This window comes from Pholcus phalangioides, unplaced genomic scaffold, assembly GCF_987345545.1.
Source record: "Pholcus phalangioides strain wild (caught in Gottingen) unplaced genomic scaffold, Ppha-v1.0 ptg000015l_1, whole genome shotgun sequence".
Classification (NCBI taxonomy): domain Eukaryota; kingdom Metazoa; phylum Arthropoda; class Arachnida; order Araneae; family Pholcidae; genus Pholcus; species Pholcus phalangioides.
Window position 1 is genome coordinate 6,043,297 of NW_028301608.1, and position 19,159 is coordinate 6,062,455.

Below are 19,159 nucleotides of genomic sequence, written 5' to 3' on the forward strand. Positions count from 1 at the left end.
AGTAATTTTTGAATATATTTTAGCATTACTTTAACAATTATTTTAGAAAATAATATACTTTTAGAACCTTTTTTCCCAAACATTTATGTTGGTAAAATGAATCATGTTACATTAAATTAAATGCAACATGTTACTGCTTGCCCCAGTTAAGTTTTATGTATCCAAGAATATCACACCCCTCATCCCCCTATTTCTCACCAAATAATTATTTGCTGGAAATCATATCTTTGCCTTAAATGTTTCTCTTTACATTTCTTTTTTCAACACCTGTTCTCCATAACCAAACTGTTGAAGTGACAATACAGGATTTTCTAATCAGCATGGGATCTTCCATTCGTGCTCTTATCAATACTCTTACTTTATCCATACCCCACGTCAACACGCCTTGTGAAGTGACTCACTCGGTCATTCTTTAAAAAGATTATTTTTTCCTGACTCGTTCTTTTTGAACTAATTATACAATCAATTATGAACATTGTACAGAAACTTGGCTGAAACTCCTGTGATTGCGAAAGCAACTTTGTTTTGTTTCATTAACTGCAGTTACAAGGGTAGGAACTCTGTGCCAATTGCGCCAAAATTTACATCTTACATCTTTCTTCAATAGTGTATTTTCATATTTTTCTGCTCCAAATAGCCAAAATAACAAATTTTGCCTCAGTGTGCCCGGAATTTCGGAAAAGGATGGCAAAAAATTTTTTTCGTGCTTGCAGCGAAACAATTCTTTCCAAGAAGAGCGTGTTTTATTCCACTCTACTTCTCAGTAGCACATCCCCTCCTCCCATTTTCCATAGTTGCACTGTCTCATGACCTTGAAAAAATAGAGGTCTTTGTTTGAAAGTAGTTTGATGACACTGCAAAGTGTGGGCTAACCGTGTGTGCTTTTCACGCTTTGCAAGCACTACAGAGAAATTTTTTACATTTGAACGAAAATTCTCAATCAAAAAATATTTCATTTTTATTTACCTTCGCAACTTTACCCCAATACAAATTTTATTTAAAGTGCTACAAACATATCAGACCAATAATCCATCTGGTCTCTCGTTAAAAGAGTTGCCAGAAGTCCCAAAATTAGAGAGAAAATTGCTGATTTTTTTCGAATCAATTTTTGAGTTTTTCCAGCAAGTTCCTGCACTCAACTTTGTCACTGAAAATCGGATTGTGATAACTGCAGCCCCTTATTTAAACTATCGTTGGACTTTCCATCTTGAAACCATGATAATATCTGTGATCGTGCTGCTGGAGATAGTTTGCAATGGTCTTTGAATTTTAAAGTGCAAATACAAGTTAGTTTCTGTTTTCAAAAAAAGAAAAAAAAAGTTGCCACTATAAGCAGCAGAAATTACTACAGTCGATTCTCATTGTGTCAAACCCTGGTGTTCCATCAAAACATTTTCATTCCACGAATAAAGGAACAAGTCCGCCAAATTTTATTTATTATTTATTCAAATTACGAATGCTAATTTAGCAACTTTGCCGAATAGCAAGTATTAAATTGCCCTCTCGCCAAATAATGAGTTTTAAATTGCTAATGTCGCTAAGTATCGAGTGCTGAATTGCCAAACTTTTTGCTGATTCTTTTGAAATTTTCTCCCATTTTGCAACAATTTCTGAGTATAAAAAAAATAGAAAACTTATAGAAAATCTTCAGCCCATTTAAACTGCTGCTGTTCCAGACAGTAAATATTGCCCTCAGTAAGCAAAAAAGTGTGTCTTAACTAGACTGGTATGAAAAATTTGTCGAAAAAATATGGCTGCTTTTTTAAAAAAAAAATTTTCTCTCATTTTTGTTATCAATCCCAAATATTGTTGCTTTAATTCATAGTTTCCCAAACTTTTTGTTCCATCTCCCCTTTCTTCAGAATTTTTTTTTCTCTCATAGCCCCCTAATTCAAGCGAACCCATAGTATCCTGTTATATTTGTAGCTTCTATAATATATTTTCTATCTATATTTTCTCTTCGCATTCTCCTAAAGTCATTCTTCCGCTTTTTCGAGGCTTAGTTTGTCCTGGAATGGAGTATGCTGTAAGACTTTTGGAGACCATACCTACAGAGGGACATAGACTTGGTTGAAGGGGTGCAGAGAAGAGCTACGCGTGTCCTTATTGGCACACAGGGCTTGAGTTATGAAAAGAGACTTCATTTTTTGAATATGTTTACATTGGATGAATGCAGGTGTCTGGGAGGTATAATCGAAGTGTTCAAAATTTAAACAGGATGGACAGAATGGATCATGAACTTTTAGTACACTGCCAATCGACTGGCTTTACAAGGGGACACCAGTATCGATTGGTGAGGGACAATGCAAGGTTATGGTGTCGCAGGGAATTTTTCTCTAATGGGGTTGTTAATAAATGGAATAGCTTACCCCCGGAGGTAGTAAATTGTAACACAATTGACACGTTTAAAAAGAAATACGATAAACATGTTGGGGTAAATTGAGAAGCTATCCATTCTTAGAATAAGACAACCATAAGTATTCTTTATGGGCGTTGTATGATATTTTATCATGTGTTTATATTGTTTATAATTTGTGTTAATTGCATTTTTGATTGGGTTGCTGTATTTTTGAAATATATGACATCCATATTTTTATGGGCATCTTTTTATCAGCCATCTCGTTGGGCATTTTGCCTGTTGTGGCGTTGTATTTGTATTTACAACCCCCTGAGCCATTCCATCGCCAACCATGGGGAAACACTGCTTCAATTCATTGTTTTTTTCTTGTAATTAAAGATGGGATGAATATTCGGTCGCTATTCGGTATTCAGTTAGCATAAAATTCTATGATATCAGCTTTTGGTTGCCATGATTCACTTTTTAATAAAATTGATAAATATATTTTTACAGTTAGGCGATATACTTCGTTCTCTTTATCTTTCTTTCAGGTCAAAAGAAATAAGATATATGTGCGTCACTTATCGAGTGCTGAATTGCCAAACTTTTTGCTGATTTTTCTGAAATTTAGGATTATGATTCATCTTAGGGTCGAGAGCATTTTACTAACTTTTAGCTACTGCTCTTTTCCCTGTCCCAGCTTTCTTCATCACATTATGAATTAACTTTTCTACCGTGTCAATTCAAATATAATTTTTCTTTCCATCTTTGTATTTTCTTCAAAATATTGTAAAATTATTTAAAAATATTGTAATTCAATTTTAAACTCTAATTTATATAGGTTTATCATAATTGACTTGGGACAAATAAGTTATGTTATGCAGTTGACATTTGAAACCAAAACATCTGCAATCCTTCATGGAGTTGTTGAAACTAGCCAGTCCAAGTTTCAAAGCAAACTATTGTAGACGCATTGGTATCTCTCCATTGGTGCACTTGTACAGGAAGATTAATTATTAATTAATTTATTTATTTATGACATAATTATGCATCATCAAATGTTTGAAACACCAGGGATCGTACGGACCATGTTGGCGCTTACAGAAAGTTATTCAATATAACATGTCAATATTCAAAAAGCAAAAAAAAAAGCAAATAAACCAAAAAATTACAAATTGTACACAAACACGAAACATGTATAATACAAAATGTAGTCTGATTTTGTATATTCAGGTAAAATGAATCAAGAAAAAATAAAAAGGGGGGGGGGAAATATTAATTCAAATTTTGTAATACATGTTGGTGGCGGGCAGAAGTGTCAGATTGTGGTGTAAATAAATATTTTCGGTCATCGAGGCGCTTATTTTAAGAGAACTAAAAAAATATATATATATATGTGCATGCATGGAAAGGGAGGAATCATACACAGTTTTCCTGGTGCATATGCTTACGTATGCATAGAAGGTAGTGAATTAATTCCCTGGTTCAGTAGCAATTTTCTATATCAGATATTGAGAGTACAAACTTTTTCAAAGATTTTTTAAAATTATACTCATTTTGAATGCTTTGTAGATTTACTGGGGTAAACTATTATATTGTTTAGGGGCTAGGAAATGAAATTTTTGCATAAAATATTTTTTATGAGGTTTGGAATTTACTAATATCTAGTTTGGTCTCCTTGGATTAACCACTGTATGTTTTTCACACAAGTTAAAATTTCTATTAAACAGTCAGACATACTTTATAGAAATATAAATGTCTGATTGGTAAAATGTTTAAATTGTTATAATGAGTCAAGTTAACGCTTTCAGTCTGATTTGAAAGAATTTTTATTAATTTGTTTTGGGTCCGGATTATTTCACCATGGATTACATACTTTCCGGATTACATCACAGGAAGTATACTGGAAACACCCAACTGGTCAAATTACATCAACTGGAACATCTCAAAATAAGAACATTTTGGCGGTGGCATGCTAAAACCATGCAGGTGCAAAAAGTTACTTTTGAGAATAGCGCATTTAAAGGTTTGATTATGTCTAAAAAATCTGGATTTCCATTTTAGGGGAAAAAAAATCTAAAAGTTGAGGCTCAACCTTTACATTTTTCCCCCCCCCCCAATGTTGAAATCCCGATTTTTCTAAAAACCTCTCAGCGAACGTGAAAGGCTTAGTGTCAAACACTAATCAAATCATTAAAATGAACTAACAAGTTCAACTCGAAGAAATAGCGATGAATCTGTAGCCAGACGGGGGTAAATTCAACTAACGATGATATTTTGGGACCATCTGTTCCATTTGAACATTCTGTCTTTACATGGAAACTATGATGAAACTAAACCATAATTATACATCACAAACTTTTTTACACTAAAATTATTTTAGAATGGCAACAAGAATAACATCAAAGAAGGAATTGATCAGGTTCACCCAATGGGTCATTAGATCTATATTATATAACAGGGTTCGCACATCCTTACAAACTCCTTAAAAACTCCTTACTTTTCATTTCCCTCTGGAAGGGCCCTTATAACTCCTTACTTTTTGCAGCCACGCCTGAAAAAGTCTTTTTTTTTTTCTCTCTGAAGGGATGATCTTTTTTAGAATAGGCGTTCCCCACGGTGATGAATAGCATTGCCTAAAAAAATAAGAGGAAGCTTCCCCCCAATATAAAGAGGAAGAAAAGATTTAAAAAAAAAACGCGCTCTCCCTTTATAATAGGAAATGTGAAAGCAGGGGATGGGATTGGAACATCCAATGGTTGTGCATACCTGCCAACCGTTACGGTTGCAACAACAACGCCTGATAAAACTTTTTTGTCGTATTTAATAAATTAATACGATTATACGCTTTTGCTTCTAAAAATGCGATTTTTTACCGAATCGCTAGTTTTGACGTGTTTTCCTGCCTATGTCGCAAACTGGTCAGCGTTGGAAATCGATGGTCCGTAGAACGACATCACTCCGCTGAACCAGTAGCCGAAAATTCCCCCATGCCCAGTGGTGAGAAAGTTTTTACTTATGTGGCGAAACGATGTCTCGAACCTCCTATATTACGCAGTATACTGAGTGCAGACCTCGCAGCTTTCCTATTTATCCTACTATTTTCCTACTTTTGCCGCAATCGTCTTTTCTTTTACCGCAATTCTCTCGTATTATTCCTATTTTATCCCTCCTTCCTATTTGCTTACAGCCAATATCTCATTACGAAAATTCCGAGAAACCGCAAAATGTCACTGCTTTCCGTAGTTTTTTTGACGTGTTTTATTCACATTACAACTCGCTACTGCAAAAGAAAGGAAAAAAAAATTCGAGTAAGGGATGACGACAAGCGTATCTTTTCGCCGCCGCGTCTTAAAATGCTAAAAACTGAAGTCCAGTGGGGAAAGCGAATCTGTTTCGCAGATTGGTTGCAGTAAATAAAAAGGAGGTACAGGCTCTATCCACACACAAGATTCCATGAGAGAGAATGGGTTTATATCTCCTGGGATCTCGTAACGAGCGTTCATCCCTGAAGCCAGGTTTTCCTAGGAGTAGGCTTTTTGCGCCGCGTGAACCTAACTGGATCATTTCGTGTCGGCAGAAATGAGTTGCATAATGGCGTTACGCATTTGCGTTTTCCAAGCGTGGCGCATCGGCTCAGGATGGCTATATGACCCTGGCGTCATCTACTCTATCCGGTTTAAAGGGAAGAGAGACAACACGAAAATGAAGGGAAGATCGCTGAAACGCGCGGCACACGACGCTTAACTCACTAGAAGCAGTCTGCCAATCACGCCCGATGTAAAGCGCTGTCGTGAGCCGTATTGCGCTCTATAGGAAAACAGTCGTACTGCTTTTCATATTGATGAATAGACGGCGTGTAGCGCTGGGTGATTCACGTTGCGCGTGGCATAGAAAACCTGCTAGTAAAACCCGGCTTTTAAAAGCGACAGCCCGAGCCACGTCTGGTTTTACAGGAGGGGAGGGGGGAGGACGAGCCGATCAGCCGCTATAGCTGAACCCACTTTTTTTAACCTTAACCTTCTGAAAATAACTTTCGGGTATCTTTATGTTAGGGGTCATTCAAGTATTACGTCAGCATGGATGGGGGATTTTCGATTTGCTGACTTGATGACGTGGAGGGGGGGGGGGGGTTGGATGATTCTTACGTCATCAACCACCCTTTATAAAAAATATGAAATATTCTTAATGGCGCCTTACTCGGTGCGCGAAAAACGAGTAAAACTTTTCACTAGTTTGTGGGCACCTGAACTAACATTCTCCCTATTGAGTCCCCTACAGAGCCACTCTAGTGATCTTCAAATACTTAGCGGATCCAAATGCTCTGGAGCTGTCCCGCGCATCATATAAGTGATCCGTGATTATGCCGCAGATCATTGCATTTTTAATTGGGTTGCTGTATTTTTGAAATATGACATCCATATTTTTATGGGCATCTTTTTCTTAGCCACCTCGTTGGACATTTTGCCTGTTGTGGCGTTGTATTTGTATCTCTCTCTGGCAGAAGTGGCCACAGCTCAAGCAAGATAAAAACAAAATTTATTGCGAACTCAATACATCACTTCCGATTTCTTTAAATCATTTTAATACTATATACTACCGCAACTCTCTCTGTTCTTTCTTACTACACTTCTCAATACCTAATCTTGATCATCATGCTCTGTTACTGTTCAAATTTGTGTTCTCTTGTCGCTTGTTACTCGTGCGTACAGTCACGGCATATCTCTTTCTTTTCAGCTGAAATTGCTACCCATCATACCCTTTATTCTGAAAGTTGAAGTCTTGGAAACATTGAAAAAGAAATTAAATGAAAATCAATTCACATGTGGGCTTCTTTTATTGTCTAGTGGTGCAATTTTTTTTTCGGAGGGGGCGTGGCCCCATGACACCTTAAAAACTCCTTACTTTTCATTTTGAAAATTTTATATGAGCCCTGAAGAGTTGCTGCAAATATAAATAATTTTGTAAGAAAAATCTTTGTTGGCTGTGGTTTTTATTTTGAATAATTGGAGGGGGAATGAATATCACTTTTAGAATTTTTATAATTTATGTGATGCTATTATGAGTTATATTTTTGACTAACACTTGAAGGTTTTAGAACACTTTGGTGATGACAGAAAGCATGTACGTGGATTGATTATTTTATGAATTCTTATGATGTCGGGTAACAAATCAAAACTTGTAATTTTTGAACCACTTCTAGATCTATATTTTTGAGAAGAGGGGTAGTTTGTTTGCAAATTCAAAATAAATTTGCATATGTGCCCCGCCCCCTTTTTTTGCTGTAAAACTTGTAAGTTATGAAGTTTGCCATGACTCCTTAAAAACTGCTTGAAACTCCTTAAAAAGTCCTTAAAAACTCCTTACTTTTCATTTTGAAAATTTTGTATGAACCCTGTATAATGAAAATATTGTCAACAAATGAATGGATCTCGGGCAGAAGTTTGTGGCCAACTACCCAGAGAATAGGAAAGTACAAATATTCAATTTAATTATTCATACAATACAATAAACAAAATAATGTGACGAGACTAATTACTATAGTATTACATATACTATAGTATACATATTATTGGATAAGATTGAAAGAATAATTTAGGTGGAATTTGACAATGCAACCTCTGTCCCCATTCTCATCCAACAGCCGGAAGACCCCACCCTCTGACTGCCGAACTTATCAAACTTGACTAGCCAGAATGCCGGTGGGTATCTCGGGTGGTTTTCGGTAGCCAAACATCCCAGGGGTCTAAAAGAACAATAATCTCTTAAGAAATTAACTCCCCAAAAAAAGAGGTTCTACTGCATTAGCAATGAGTATTGTTCAAATGAAAAATTATCATGTGTATATTAATTCAGAGCTGGATGAATTACAAAAAAATCTAGGCGTCAGAAAAATTTTTACCAGAAGAAAAAGATCCAAAATAATGCTTCTTTTGACTTTTTTTTAGGGCATGGTGACCCTCTTTCATGTTGGCAGATATGCTGCTATGAATTTTGTGCTGCTCTCAGCCTGCAATTTAGTAACTAAACAAAGAAAATTTTAGGCGCCAATACCAATTTTTTAGTTGCCATGCAGATCTGATGTCTGGGATTTTTCCAGCCTTGTACTAATTAATAACATTACCAGACATACATTTTGCTCTTCCTTACATTCATTTGCTCTTTTATTTTACTCTATGTACACAACCCATTCGGGCTTTAGTAGGTGTTTCTTTTTGTGATTTTGTCAGCTCATTTCTCTGTCTCATACATTCAGATGCAAATAATGAGGTCATAGAATGTCCAGACGGCACAATTTGATACTTAGAGCCTATATTTTCCTTGTGCGGTGAAAACATGCTAGTCTTTTTTTTTCTAATGCATTTTCCTCTAAGCTTAACCTTTCATTTTATATGGAATGGCTCAAAAGCTTTTTGAAAGAAAAATAGAGATATATATCCATCTCGAAAACAATTCTGAGACATACACAAATTTTTCAGACTCAACTGACAGTACTTATGATTATTCTTAGAACTGAAACTCGGCTCCCACTGCCAGGGCGCAACTAGGGGGGAGCAGGCGGGTCTCGTGCCCTGGGCACTGGACCCGAGGGAGCACAAATTTCATTCTGAAACCTCTCCTTTAACATTACAAGGGGGCATCAAAATGTGCGCTTGCCCCAGGTGACTAAGCATCTAGTTGTGGCCCTGCCTACTGCAGCTGTGTTATATTAGTAATGTGTTGTGTGAATGTTATTTCGATGAATCCCTATCCATTGAAACATTTGACAGTACTACTACTATTAGCCATACATGCACCTTGTGAAAATTCCTCTGGAAATTTCTAACAAATTAGTACATGCCAGAAAATGTCTTCTGAGTATTTCATGTTCTATACACACACAGATGCATGAAACTTATCTTATTAAAAGCCAAAATTCTCACATCATTCAATTTTTTATAGGTGGATTCGTCTGGGCCTACTGTCTCATTGGAAACCTATCATTCCCTTTGCTATTAAGTTCGTTTCAGAACAAGGACGCTTGAAATATGTCAAGCCAGTGTATAGGTAAAGTACGCCTTATTTTCACAATGATGTATTTCAGTTATGAATTATTGTAGCAGGGAAAGCACTTTTTTTTTTAAACTGGAATCGCTACATTAATTTCCACTTAAATTGGAATAAAGTTCATGATGTGTTTAAAAAAGTACTAAAAGTGTTATGCATTTACATCAGGTTAGTAGTCAAGCAAAAGAAAATTAGGCAAAATCACAATAATTTAGAAATTTTAAATACCCTTGAAATTTAATTTTATTCATCCACAGAAACATGTTAAAATGATGACACTTATGCACTCCAGGATCTATAGATTGATTTTAGTCAAAAATCTGTTGCATGCTGCAGTTAATTTTCTTATCAGAAGGGAGTGCAAAAAGAATTCATTTCTTTTTGCACTCAACTTTGCTCTTTGCTAAACTTTGCTCTTTGCAGAGTTTGGCCTGTTACCAACTTTTATAAACCTCTACTTTTATAACACCATAAAAAACTGACTCTCACCATAAAAAACTGAAAACAAACATATCCTTGAAATTTCTAATCAAATCTTTATGAAATTCTTTTTGCACTTCCTTCTGATGAACAATAGCCTTATTTTCAGTGTCCTGTGGTGTGTTTGTCACATATTTCAATCCATCACATCATACAGCTTCAGTGGTTTTAAGCTAATACCCATCAGTGGGTGTAATGAATATTTACATTATTCTCCGATGACAGCTGCTTCTGTTTTAATATCGGCAATAGATCCATACTTACAGGAAGAGGCCTTGTGGAAACCTGCACCTAAGCTGCATTTATTGTTATCATATCAGCCCTACCACTGAGAAAGGGTTTTTTAAAATAGCAGGACCACTCTCATTATTATTGCAAGTATGTTGACTATTAGTGTTGCATCAGATGTGTGTGTGTGTTTTTAAGATTATGGGTACCACAGCAATTTGAGAGAAAATGCATTTTGAAATGGCAATGCACTTGTAAACAATGTAATTTGACTATTATAACTCATATGAAGTCAATAAATCCTGCAGATGAATGAATACACAATCTGAATTTCATTAATTCAACTCTGGGTATGGATGGAGGATCTTGAATCTTCTTCAGTCATGAGCATTGTCTATGCCCATCATCAGGATTTTCAGAAAATTGACCAACTAAAATTCACTGTCATGCAATTTGCCCTCTTGAACAGTTCATTGATTTTTTAGCCGCTGTGGTGGTCGAGTGGACATAATGACAGATTTGCATTGCAAGGACCTGGGTTTCACCTCCATCGTTGCCACAGTGGTGGTCAGCTGAAGTTGGGAGTTTTGAGGAGCGAATGCGAGCTGATCTCACTATTAAAAAAAATTCTTGCCACAGAGAGCAACAGGCCTTCGATGGTACAAATATCAAACCATCACACTTCTGAAATATGGATGGCAACACTGAAAAATCAGACACAATACTATATACGCACTCAGACTGTTAGGTACATGCACTCACACCTCCGGCACAACTCACTTTGTAGTAAATTGCCCATGGTGATAGACCAAAATTGTGCTTGGTTTAAAATGAAATGTCACTCAATTCACCAATAGGATAATTCATCAACAGGAAAAATCACCACTGGGAAAACTCACCAACGGAGATGGATGATGATTTTTTTTGCTTGGCTAAGATACATGAAATCAATAGTTCTGGATATTATGCAGAGGAAAATTTGGAAAAAGTTTTGTATGTTTCTCTCCACTGGTAATCGAACCCAAGACCTCTTGCATACTAGGCAAACACACTGACCATTATACCATACAGAGACAACCTGTAACATATCTATAGACCCTCTGCTTAAAAGTCCCAAATTGTCATTATATATTCAGTTAAATACATTAATATTTACCTTTTTGGTCTGTCTCTTGTCTTCAATCAGCAGCTGTGGTTGCATATTGGCGATCAAGGCCAATCATAGTGCTGCCAGTTTCAGATCACAAATTTTCTATAATGCTATATTCTATGCAAATTGGGCTGGCCTTGAGGCAGATTGAATCATGCAAACACGTGCGGCTGGGAATTTCCCCATAAATTTTGGTTGTGCTCCATTCGTAGTGCTTTTCAGCTAACTTCTTCACTTACCTAACCTGATGTTTCTTGACTCCTGTCATTAACTCTCCATATTGTTATTCCTTGCTGTTTTAATAGCTAGAATTATGTCATAAGTTAATTGATTATCTTTGCTGTTCCGGATGTGAATGTTTTTAATAAAATCCTAAAACATCTCTAATAAATATTGTAGATCGTGACTGGTTGCCACTCCAACGTAAACTCAGAGTGATCAACTGCTGAGAGGTTATTTCGGTGGACTGACAAACTGTTTGCTGATTGTGACGTCCAGTTCCTCATTGTAGAATGAGGTGTAAAACGATATGTCATCAGGAATTGAGTACTAAACCAAGATGAGTGTTGAGAGTAAGACATTCTTGAGAATGTTGATCAAGTTCGATTTGTTGATAAGAATGGCTCAAATCTAACTATGAAAAATACTTTCCACCATTGAGAGTCGAAAATAAATCCTGCTGTATAGGCAGTGGATATAGATTTTTATCAAGATACTTGTTCAATGTGACCTGAAAATTACCACAGAGTCGGACATTGCCATTCTTTTTCAGCATGATAACAAGAGTTGTTGTCCAACTAGAAATGATTTACAAATTTCCAAATTCCACGTTGTACAGATTTGTAAATTTATTCTGCAACTTTTACCTTCAATGAATAAGGCACAGCGCGAGATTTGCAAAAAACTGGTTGAACATCCTCCTTCATTTTCAATGTTGCTTCGACGTGTCTAATTGTTTCACAATTTCCCTCGAAAAGCTTGTAATATTTATCAGTCAACCTCTTGGCAGGATCACCAGAGCCATTTACTTTGTGTATAGAAAAGATTTTAGGCCAATTCAACTTGAAACACCTAATTCAGTTTCTTCCAAACAATGCTGGTCGATCACCTTTGACAATTATAGTACAAGACTGTCATAAGATCATGTGACTCGGTCATAGGCGGAGATTGACTTGGAAGTCTGGGGGGGGGGGCACGATGATGATGATGTCAATTCATCTATACATATATACATTAAATCAGTCGACTCCACGTTTGACTCCTCCCCCGTATCTCCGCCCATGGACTCTGTGTGTGTGTATGAATATCAGCGCAGTCTGTTATTTTCTTATGGCATGAATAGGAGTTTAAAACAATGAACAAAAGATATGAGATAATTCCAAAATCAATGAAAGATAATTTCAGAATTAATGAAAGATAATTTCAGAATTAATGAAAGATAATTTCAGAATTAATGAAAGATAATTTCAGAATTAATGAAAGATAATTTCAGAATTAATGAAAGATAATTTCAGAATTAATGAAAGATAATTTCAGAATTAATGAAAGATAATTTCAGAATTAATGAAAGATAATTCCAAAATTACGGAAAGAAATTTATTTATTAAATATTGTTTGGCTGATCCTATACAAGAGGATGCTGAAGTTATGTATGACAAAAATGGTGATTGATGATACAGGAAAATTTGGAAATTGTAGTACAATTTACAATATTTGGTGGTAAGTGGTTCCAGTCGATAATAGTTCTTGGGAAGAAGCTAAATTTGTGACAATCTGAAGAAGCAAAGATGGGCTGTAATTTTTGGGAATGGCTGAGTCTAACAGAAATTTGAGGGTTTAATTAGAATGTTGGAAGTGTTGATATTAAAAAACCCATGGAGGATTTTGAAAAGGAAAATTAAACGAGAGATAACCATAAATTCCTTTGCCTTTTTTGATGTAGTTGATCTTGAGGTACATAGTACTTTAAATTCTTTTTCTAAAACTAATTCGTATGATTTCGATGGAATTAATACATACTTGATTAAAGAGTTTTCTGCAAATAATGTTGCATTTATCACAAAGTTCATAAATACCTCATTTCAACTTGCTGTATTTCCTGAGTCACTGAAACGAGCCAAGATTACTCCTGTTTGGCGATAAAAATTCCCTGCTGAGTTATAGGCCTATCTCAATTGTACCGATTTTTTCTAAACTTATTGAAAAAATTCTTTCAATTAGAATATATAATTTTTTGTATTCTGTGAATTTTTTTGCTAAAAACCAATTTGGTTTTATAAAAGGACGAGGTGCTGAAAATGCCTTTTTGGCCTTTTTGAAATTTATTTATAATGGCATTGACAAGAACAAATTTACTGTTGCAATATTTTTAGATATTTCAAAGGCTTTTGACAATGTGAACCATTATATTCTCATTGAAAAACTTAATTCAGCTGGTATTCGGGGTCATATTTTAAATTGATTCACTTCATATTTATATAATAGAGAACAAAGAGTCAAAGTACAGGATAATTTCAGTAATTATGTCCATATAAATAGAGGAGTCCCACAAGGATCTATATTGGGTCCTTTACTTTTTTTGATTTTCATTAATGATCTTTGTATTTTAGAATTTGACGGTTCCATGATCACTTATGCCGATAATTCTGTTTTAATGTATTCATGTAATGATCTTGACAGCCTTAACAATCATATTAACCATGATCTAATATTAATTCAAAAATGGTTCTATGCTAATGATTTAAAATTAAATTTACAGAAGACAAAATACGTTAATTTCAATCTTATGCAATCTGATTTACATCTTAATCTAAAATTTCATACCCTCGCTTGTGATTTTCAACCTCATTGTCATTGTGATGCAATTCAAGAAGGAAATAGTATTAAATACTTGGGTTTAAATGTAGACAGCAATTTAAAATGGAAATCTCATGTTCATGATCTACCTAAAAAACTTCGTTTTGTTTTGTATAATTTTTATTATATAAGTAAGAAAGTTTCCGCTAATTTCTTAAAAGACCTTTACTATGCTTGGTTTTATTCACTTATAAATTATGGTGCAATTATATGGGGTGGTGATTATAAAACTAATTTATTGCCTTTATTTTCGATACAAAGGAGAGTTTTCAAAATTTTGAATCGGGGTCAGCCTCATTCTTCTACAATTTTTAGAAATCTTAATCTACTTCCTTTACGCCATAATGCTCTTTTTCGTATTATTCTGTTCTTAAATCGTAATAAAGGTTTATGCAGTTTAAAAGATAATGTTTCCGAGCGAAGACCTCATATGATTTACCGTATTCCTACTTTTAGGAAAGAAATTTTTCGTAAAATTTTTTATTATTTAGCTCCAAAATTATATAATTCACTACCACTTGAAATACAAAATATACCCACACACGCGGCATTTAAAAAATCATTATTCAAATTATTAATTTCAATAGACGATGTAGACTCTTATTTTGACCTTTAGGAGGAGCAATAAAATTTATTCAATTTAGCTTTGCCACTTTAATTATGTGTATTTTTTCAATTAAAAAAAAAATTGTTCTTTGTGTTTGTTTATGTATGTGCGAGTTTCATTTTTTTTCCTCATATAATTTTTATCTATAATGTTTTGTTTTATTTTACATTTCTCGCCATGCGTTAAGAACTTCGTCTTTTTTGTGTTATGTTTTTTCCTTCTTGATTTTTCTTATCTTTACGTATTTTTTTTTATTTGACAGTGATAATTTTGTCTCTTTTATGTTGTATATCTGTCTCTTTTTTTTTTGTTTATGTTTCTGTTCATGTCGTATGTTTTATATATTTTATTCATTAATTATCATGTAAATTTTCAATCATCCGTACAGGCATGACAGCCTCTGGATGATAAATATGTTTTGTTTTGTTTAAACTAATCTAAATCTCTGTACGTTGTAAATGAATAAATTGATATGATTTGATATGATAAGCCGTTGGATATTGAGTTGGTGCTTGAGCTCCGATATGGAGACAGACCAAGACCAACAGTTAAAAATGAAGCGCATGGACTTTTTTGGATAGATTATAAGATTATAATATGTCTGGTAGCACAGGTGATGGACATGACGGGTAGATTTTTTCAGGTTAGAACGAAGGAAAAAGAGTTTTGGGGACATTTATTAAAAATATAATCAACGTGACGATTCCAGTGGAGATCGGAAGAGATTACAATACACAAGGTATTTAAAATTGGAAACCTCTGAGATCAAAGAATCGAGTAAGGGAAATCTTGGGGAATTCTTTTACGGGTAACTTCCATAAAAACTGTTTTTAAGGAGTTGAGGGGCAATTCTCAGGTTGAGTACCATTCGGAAAGGTGTGGGAGAGGTTTTTGTTGGAGAAATTAGACACTGTTTTATATTTATATTGGATTACTTTTTTATTCTTGCATTCTTAGAAATAAATGTTTTTGTGAACTGCAGACTAATGAAACCGAGATCAGCAATTGCAGATAGTCTTGTTATGTTTAGCTGTATGCAACCATGTCCACAAGATATCTTGCAATAAAAAAAGTCATCCGATTGAAAATCACGTTCTACCTAGAAATAAAATTTGTGCTATATTTTCTAACTGGATTTAAATCTCAGCAAGAAACTGTAGTCCCAAATATGATAGAAAGGATAACTATTTATTAAAAGATCACAGAATCCTGCAATTTAACGTTTAGTTTAACTCAATGGTTTTCAAATCAGACAAAAATTGGTCATCAAGCTGATAAAAACTCAGCTAACGTGCATTCGAGCTGTAAATAGAGGTAGATTTAACGGTGGACACATTGAGCCGGTCCCTAGGCCCCTGCTTTACACTTTTTTCCTAATTTAAGGGGGCCTAATATATTTTTTTTTATGTCTGGGGCCGTCAACTGACCTTCATCTGCTTCTGGCCGTAACTTAATATAGAGCATCTTCACGATACTCTAAATTGTTGACTTAATATCGAAATTTTACGCTCCATTCTTGGTGTTGTGTAAAAAACCCCTTTTAGACCTCAGAAATTATTAAAACATTTTTGTCTCGCAGTAGTCGCTGTTATGACTGCAATAGGAGAGGGCGGGGTCTGTTTTTGTTAATTCGAGATAACGGGAGGAGTCAGTGCTAATGTGGCGACTTTTTTTTTGCACTAAAATAAGTAACCCTGACAGCAGCATCTGTAAAATCTATCAACCGCATTTATATAAACCCTGTATGTCGTTGATTTGATTTTTGTGTTCATTTTATACTCATTTTCTATATTTCCTGCCATATTTCCATCGATTTTCGCACATTGCCGCATATTAGGTTGATTCGTATTATAAATTATATATTTTTTTGTAATTTTATGTGCTCTTTGTCAGCCATCTTGAATTGACCATCGTAAAATTGTGATTCCTTGGTGTGAAAAAAAGTTGCCACATTGGTGCTTACAAGGTTCATGGGGAAATGGGAAATTTACTGGGGAACTGCTGCAGTGTCTTTTTCTGTTAAAAATTACGGGGGGGGGGGGGGGCAAAATTATACTGTTTCTGGGTAAAGGAGTAAATGTTTTTTTTGTTGTTCCAGGGGTGTATGTTGTGTGTAAAAAAAAAGAAAAATATAACAAATTTCAAAAACCAAACAACAATTTCAAAACTGGTTTGTTTTCTCCCCCTCACCCAAGGGCAGTATTATTTTGGTGGCTCCCCTCTAATTTTTAACAGAAAAAGTGTTGACTCGCCACTTCCCAGTCTAGCCATAGGTGGAGATAGACTTGAAGGTCTTAGGGGTAACGATGTATGTCAATTTATATATTGATATACATCAGTAGGCTCTGCCATTGCCGCTGGAGGGTGGATTGCCCCCCTCAACGTATAATAATTAAAATAATTTAATTTAATCATTTAAAAACTTTATTTAATTCAGTAATTTATGTAATTTTTTAATTTAATAATTTAAAATAATATTGTTAAAAATTTAATTTTATAGTTTTAATCATTATATTAAATTTCTTAAAATTTCTAATTATTCTAATAATGATCCAGCAAAAGAAGTCATCTCAAAGTATGTAGAATCAAACTGAGGTAATGATCAAGAGCAAACTAAAAAAACATTTAATGCTAAATTAGAATTTTGCAGCAGAAAAACAGTGTTTCTAATTAATATTTCAAGTCTCTCCTCTGGCCATTTTCTTTAAATTAGTGATTACCAAATCTCCAAGCTTAATCTTAAAACACTCACTTTGTTATATTAACTATTTTTGAAATCCGAAATGCCATATGTTAACATTTATGTTTACATTTGTTGATTATTATAGAGAATGTAAAAATATAAATACACCTATCAAGAAGTGTCTAAAATTTTTTTGGTATAAAAATAAAAAGGTAAATTTTTCTTGAAAGTTTTATCTATTGGTGCTTGATGGGGGGGGGGGGGGAGGAGGAGGAAAAAACAACCCTTTCTTCTTAGCTGAGATAACACTGTTTTTGGAGTAAAAAGTAATACAGCATATGCTATATACTGCATATATGTATATAAAACCGTGTTATTTACTGCCAAAATTTTGAAGTGCTGCAAAATTGATAAATGGTGCTACAAAAACAAAATTTTTCCTGCTACAAAAATTAAATTTTCAGTTGTGTACTTTTTTTGTCTACGAATAAAAGGCTTCAGCGATTTATAACAATCTTGACAAAATTTTTTCTTGCACAAAATTGATTGCCATAAAGTATTAAGCTGTTCTTAATTTTATGTTCAATATTAGAAATTTGTGTAATGAAGCATTTCACTTATTCTCTTTAAAATCCAACCAAAACGAAGTATATTTTAGAATTTTTAATTTCTAAATTAAGTATTTTTTTGATCTCCTCATTTTACTCGTGTTATCTAAGTTGCATATACAGGGTGTTCTGTTAATGGAGCAACAAACTCAGAGGGTTGTTAATAGATATCAAGAGGAACAAAAATTGCAGTGGGACATGGTGTCGCAAACCACACTGAGAGGGTGAAAATCGCGAAAAACACACGCAGGTCTCGACGTTACTCTGGAACGACAAAAAGCATAAAACGAAATAATAACTACAAAAAGATTTATTTGATTAATTATTACAAGAGTTGGAAGTGGTGGCCGCTGACGTCATTTCACAGTCTACAATGATGTAAAAACGATTCCCGGATGCACTCGAAGATACTTTTGATGTCTACCACAGTGGCGACAATCTGCGCTATGAGATCCTCTGGTGTGTCCACAGGTGTCGCATAAACGAGGGATTTAAGGTAACCCCATAGAAATCCACAAATGCCTTCAGCGATCAACTGACATCCACCTTTTTGTCTTCTCTGGACTCAGAGCCTGCATGCGTTTTTTATGATTTTCACCCTCTCAATATGGCTTGCGACACCAAGTTCCTTGTCAATTTTTGTTCCTCTTGATGTCTACTAACAACCCTCTGAGTTTGTCGGTCCATTAACAGAACACCCTGTATGTAGCTCTTTCTACTTGCAGTTTATTTGAGGTTGAAAGGACTCTTCTATGCATATTTCTATATGGGTTGGGTCAATAAAAAAATAATGGGATTGGTGTCATACATGCAGCTCTTATGAAAATATTCTTGATGGTGGACAGGAGATGGCTAATAAGTGTTGAATATATGTTTTGCTGATATTATCAATCTGTTATTTTTTTGAGTGCTTAACATAGATACAATAAACTTTGCTTGACAAAATTAATGTATATATTATACAAACCTAGATATGTAAATAAAATTTGTACAAGTTAAAAAAAGTTTGAGTATATTTTGTATCTTGTCATTCATAGTGTAACATGAATGAAAAATCCACTAGAATGTAGATGGGACAAATTCATCAGACTTTGTGTTATTTCATTTTTTGCCTTCTTTGAATGTGAAAATTTTTTCCCATTTTGAAGTTTTTTCTGCTTAA

General features: G+C 34.5%; 1 protein-coding gene across 1 annotated transcript in view; it reads left to right on the forward strand.

Annotated features, from left to right (window-relative positions):
- Positions 1-19,159, forward strand: part of LOC149075328 (leukotriene A-4 hydrolase) — a 59,524-nt gene that overhangs the window by 37,816 nt on the left and 2,549 nt on the right. Inside the window, exon 16 of the mRNA XM_089242694.1 lies at positions 9,281-9,385. Within this exon, the coding sequence (XP_089098820.1) occupies positions 9,281-9,385 (105 nt within the window). The remainder of the gene's footprint in view (positions 1-9,280; positions 9,386-19,159) is intronic.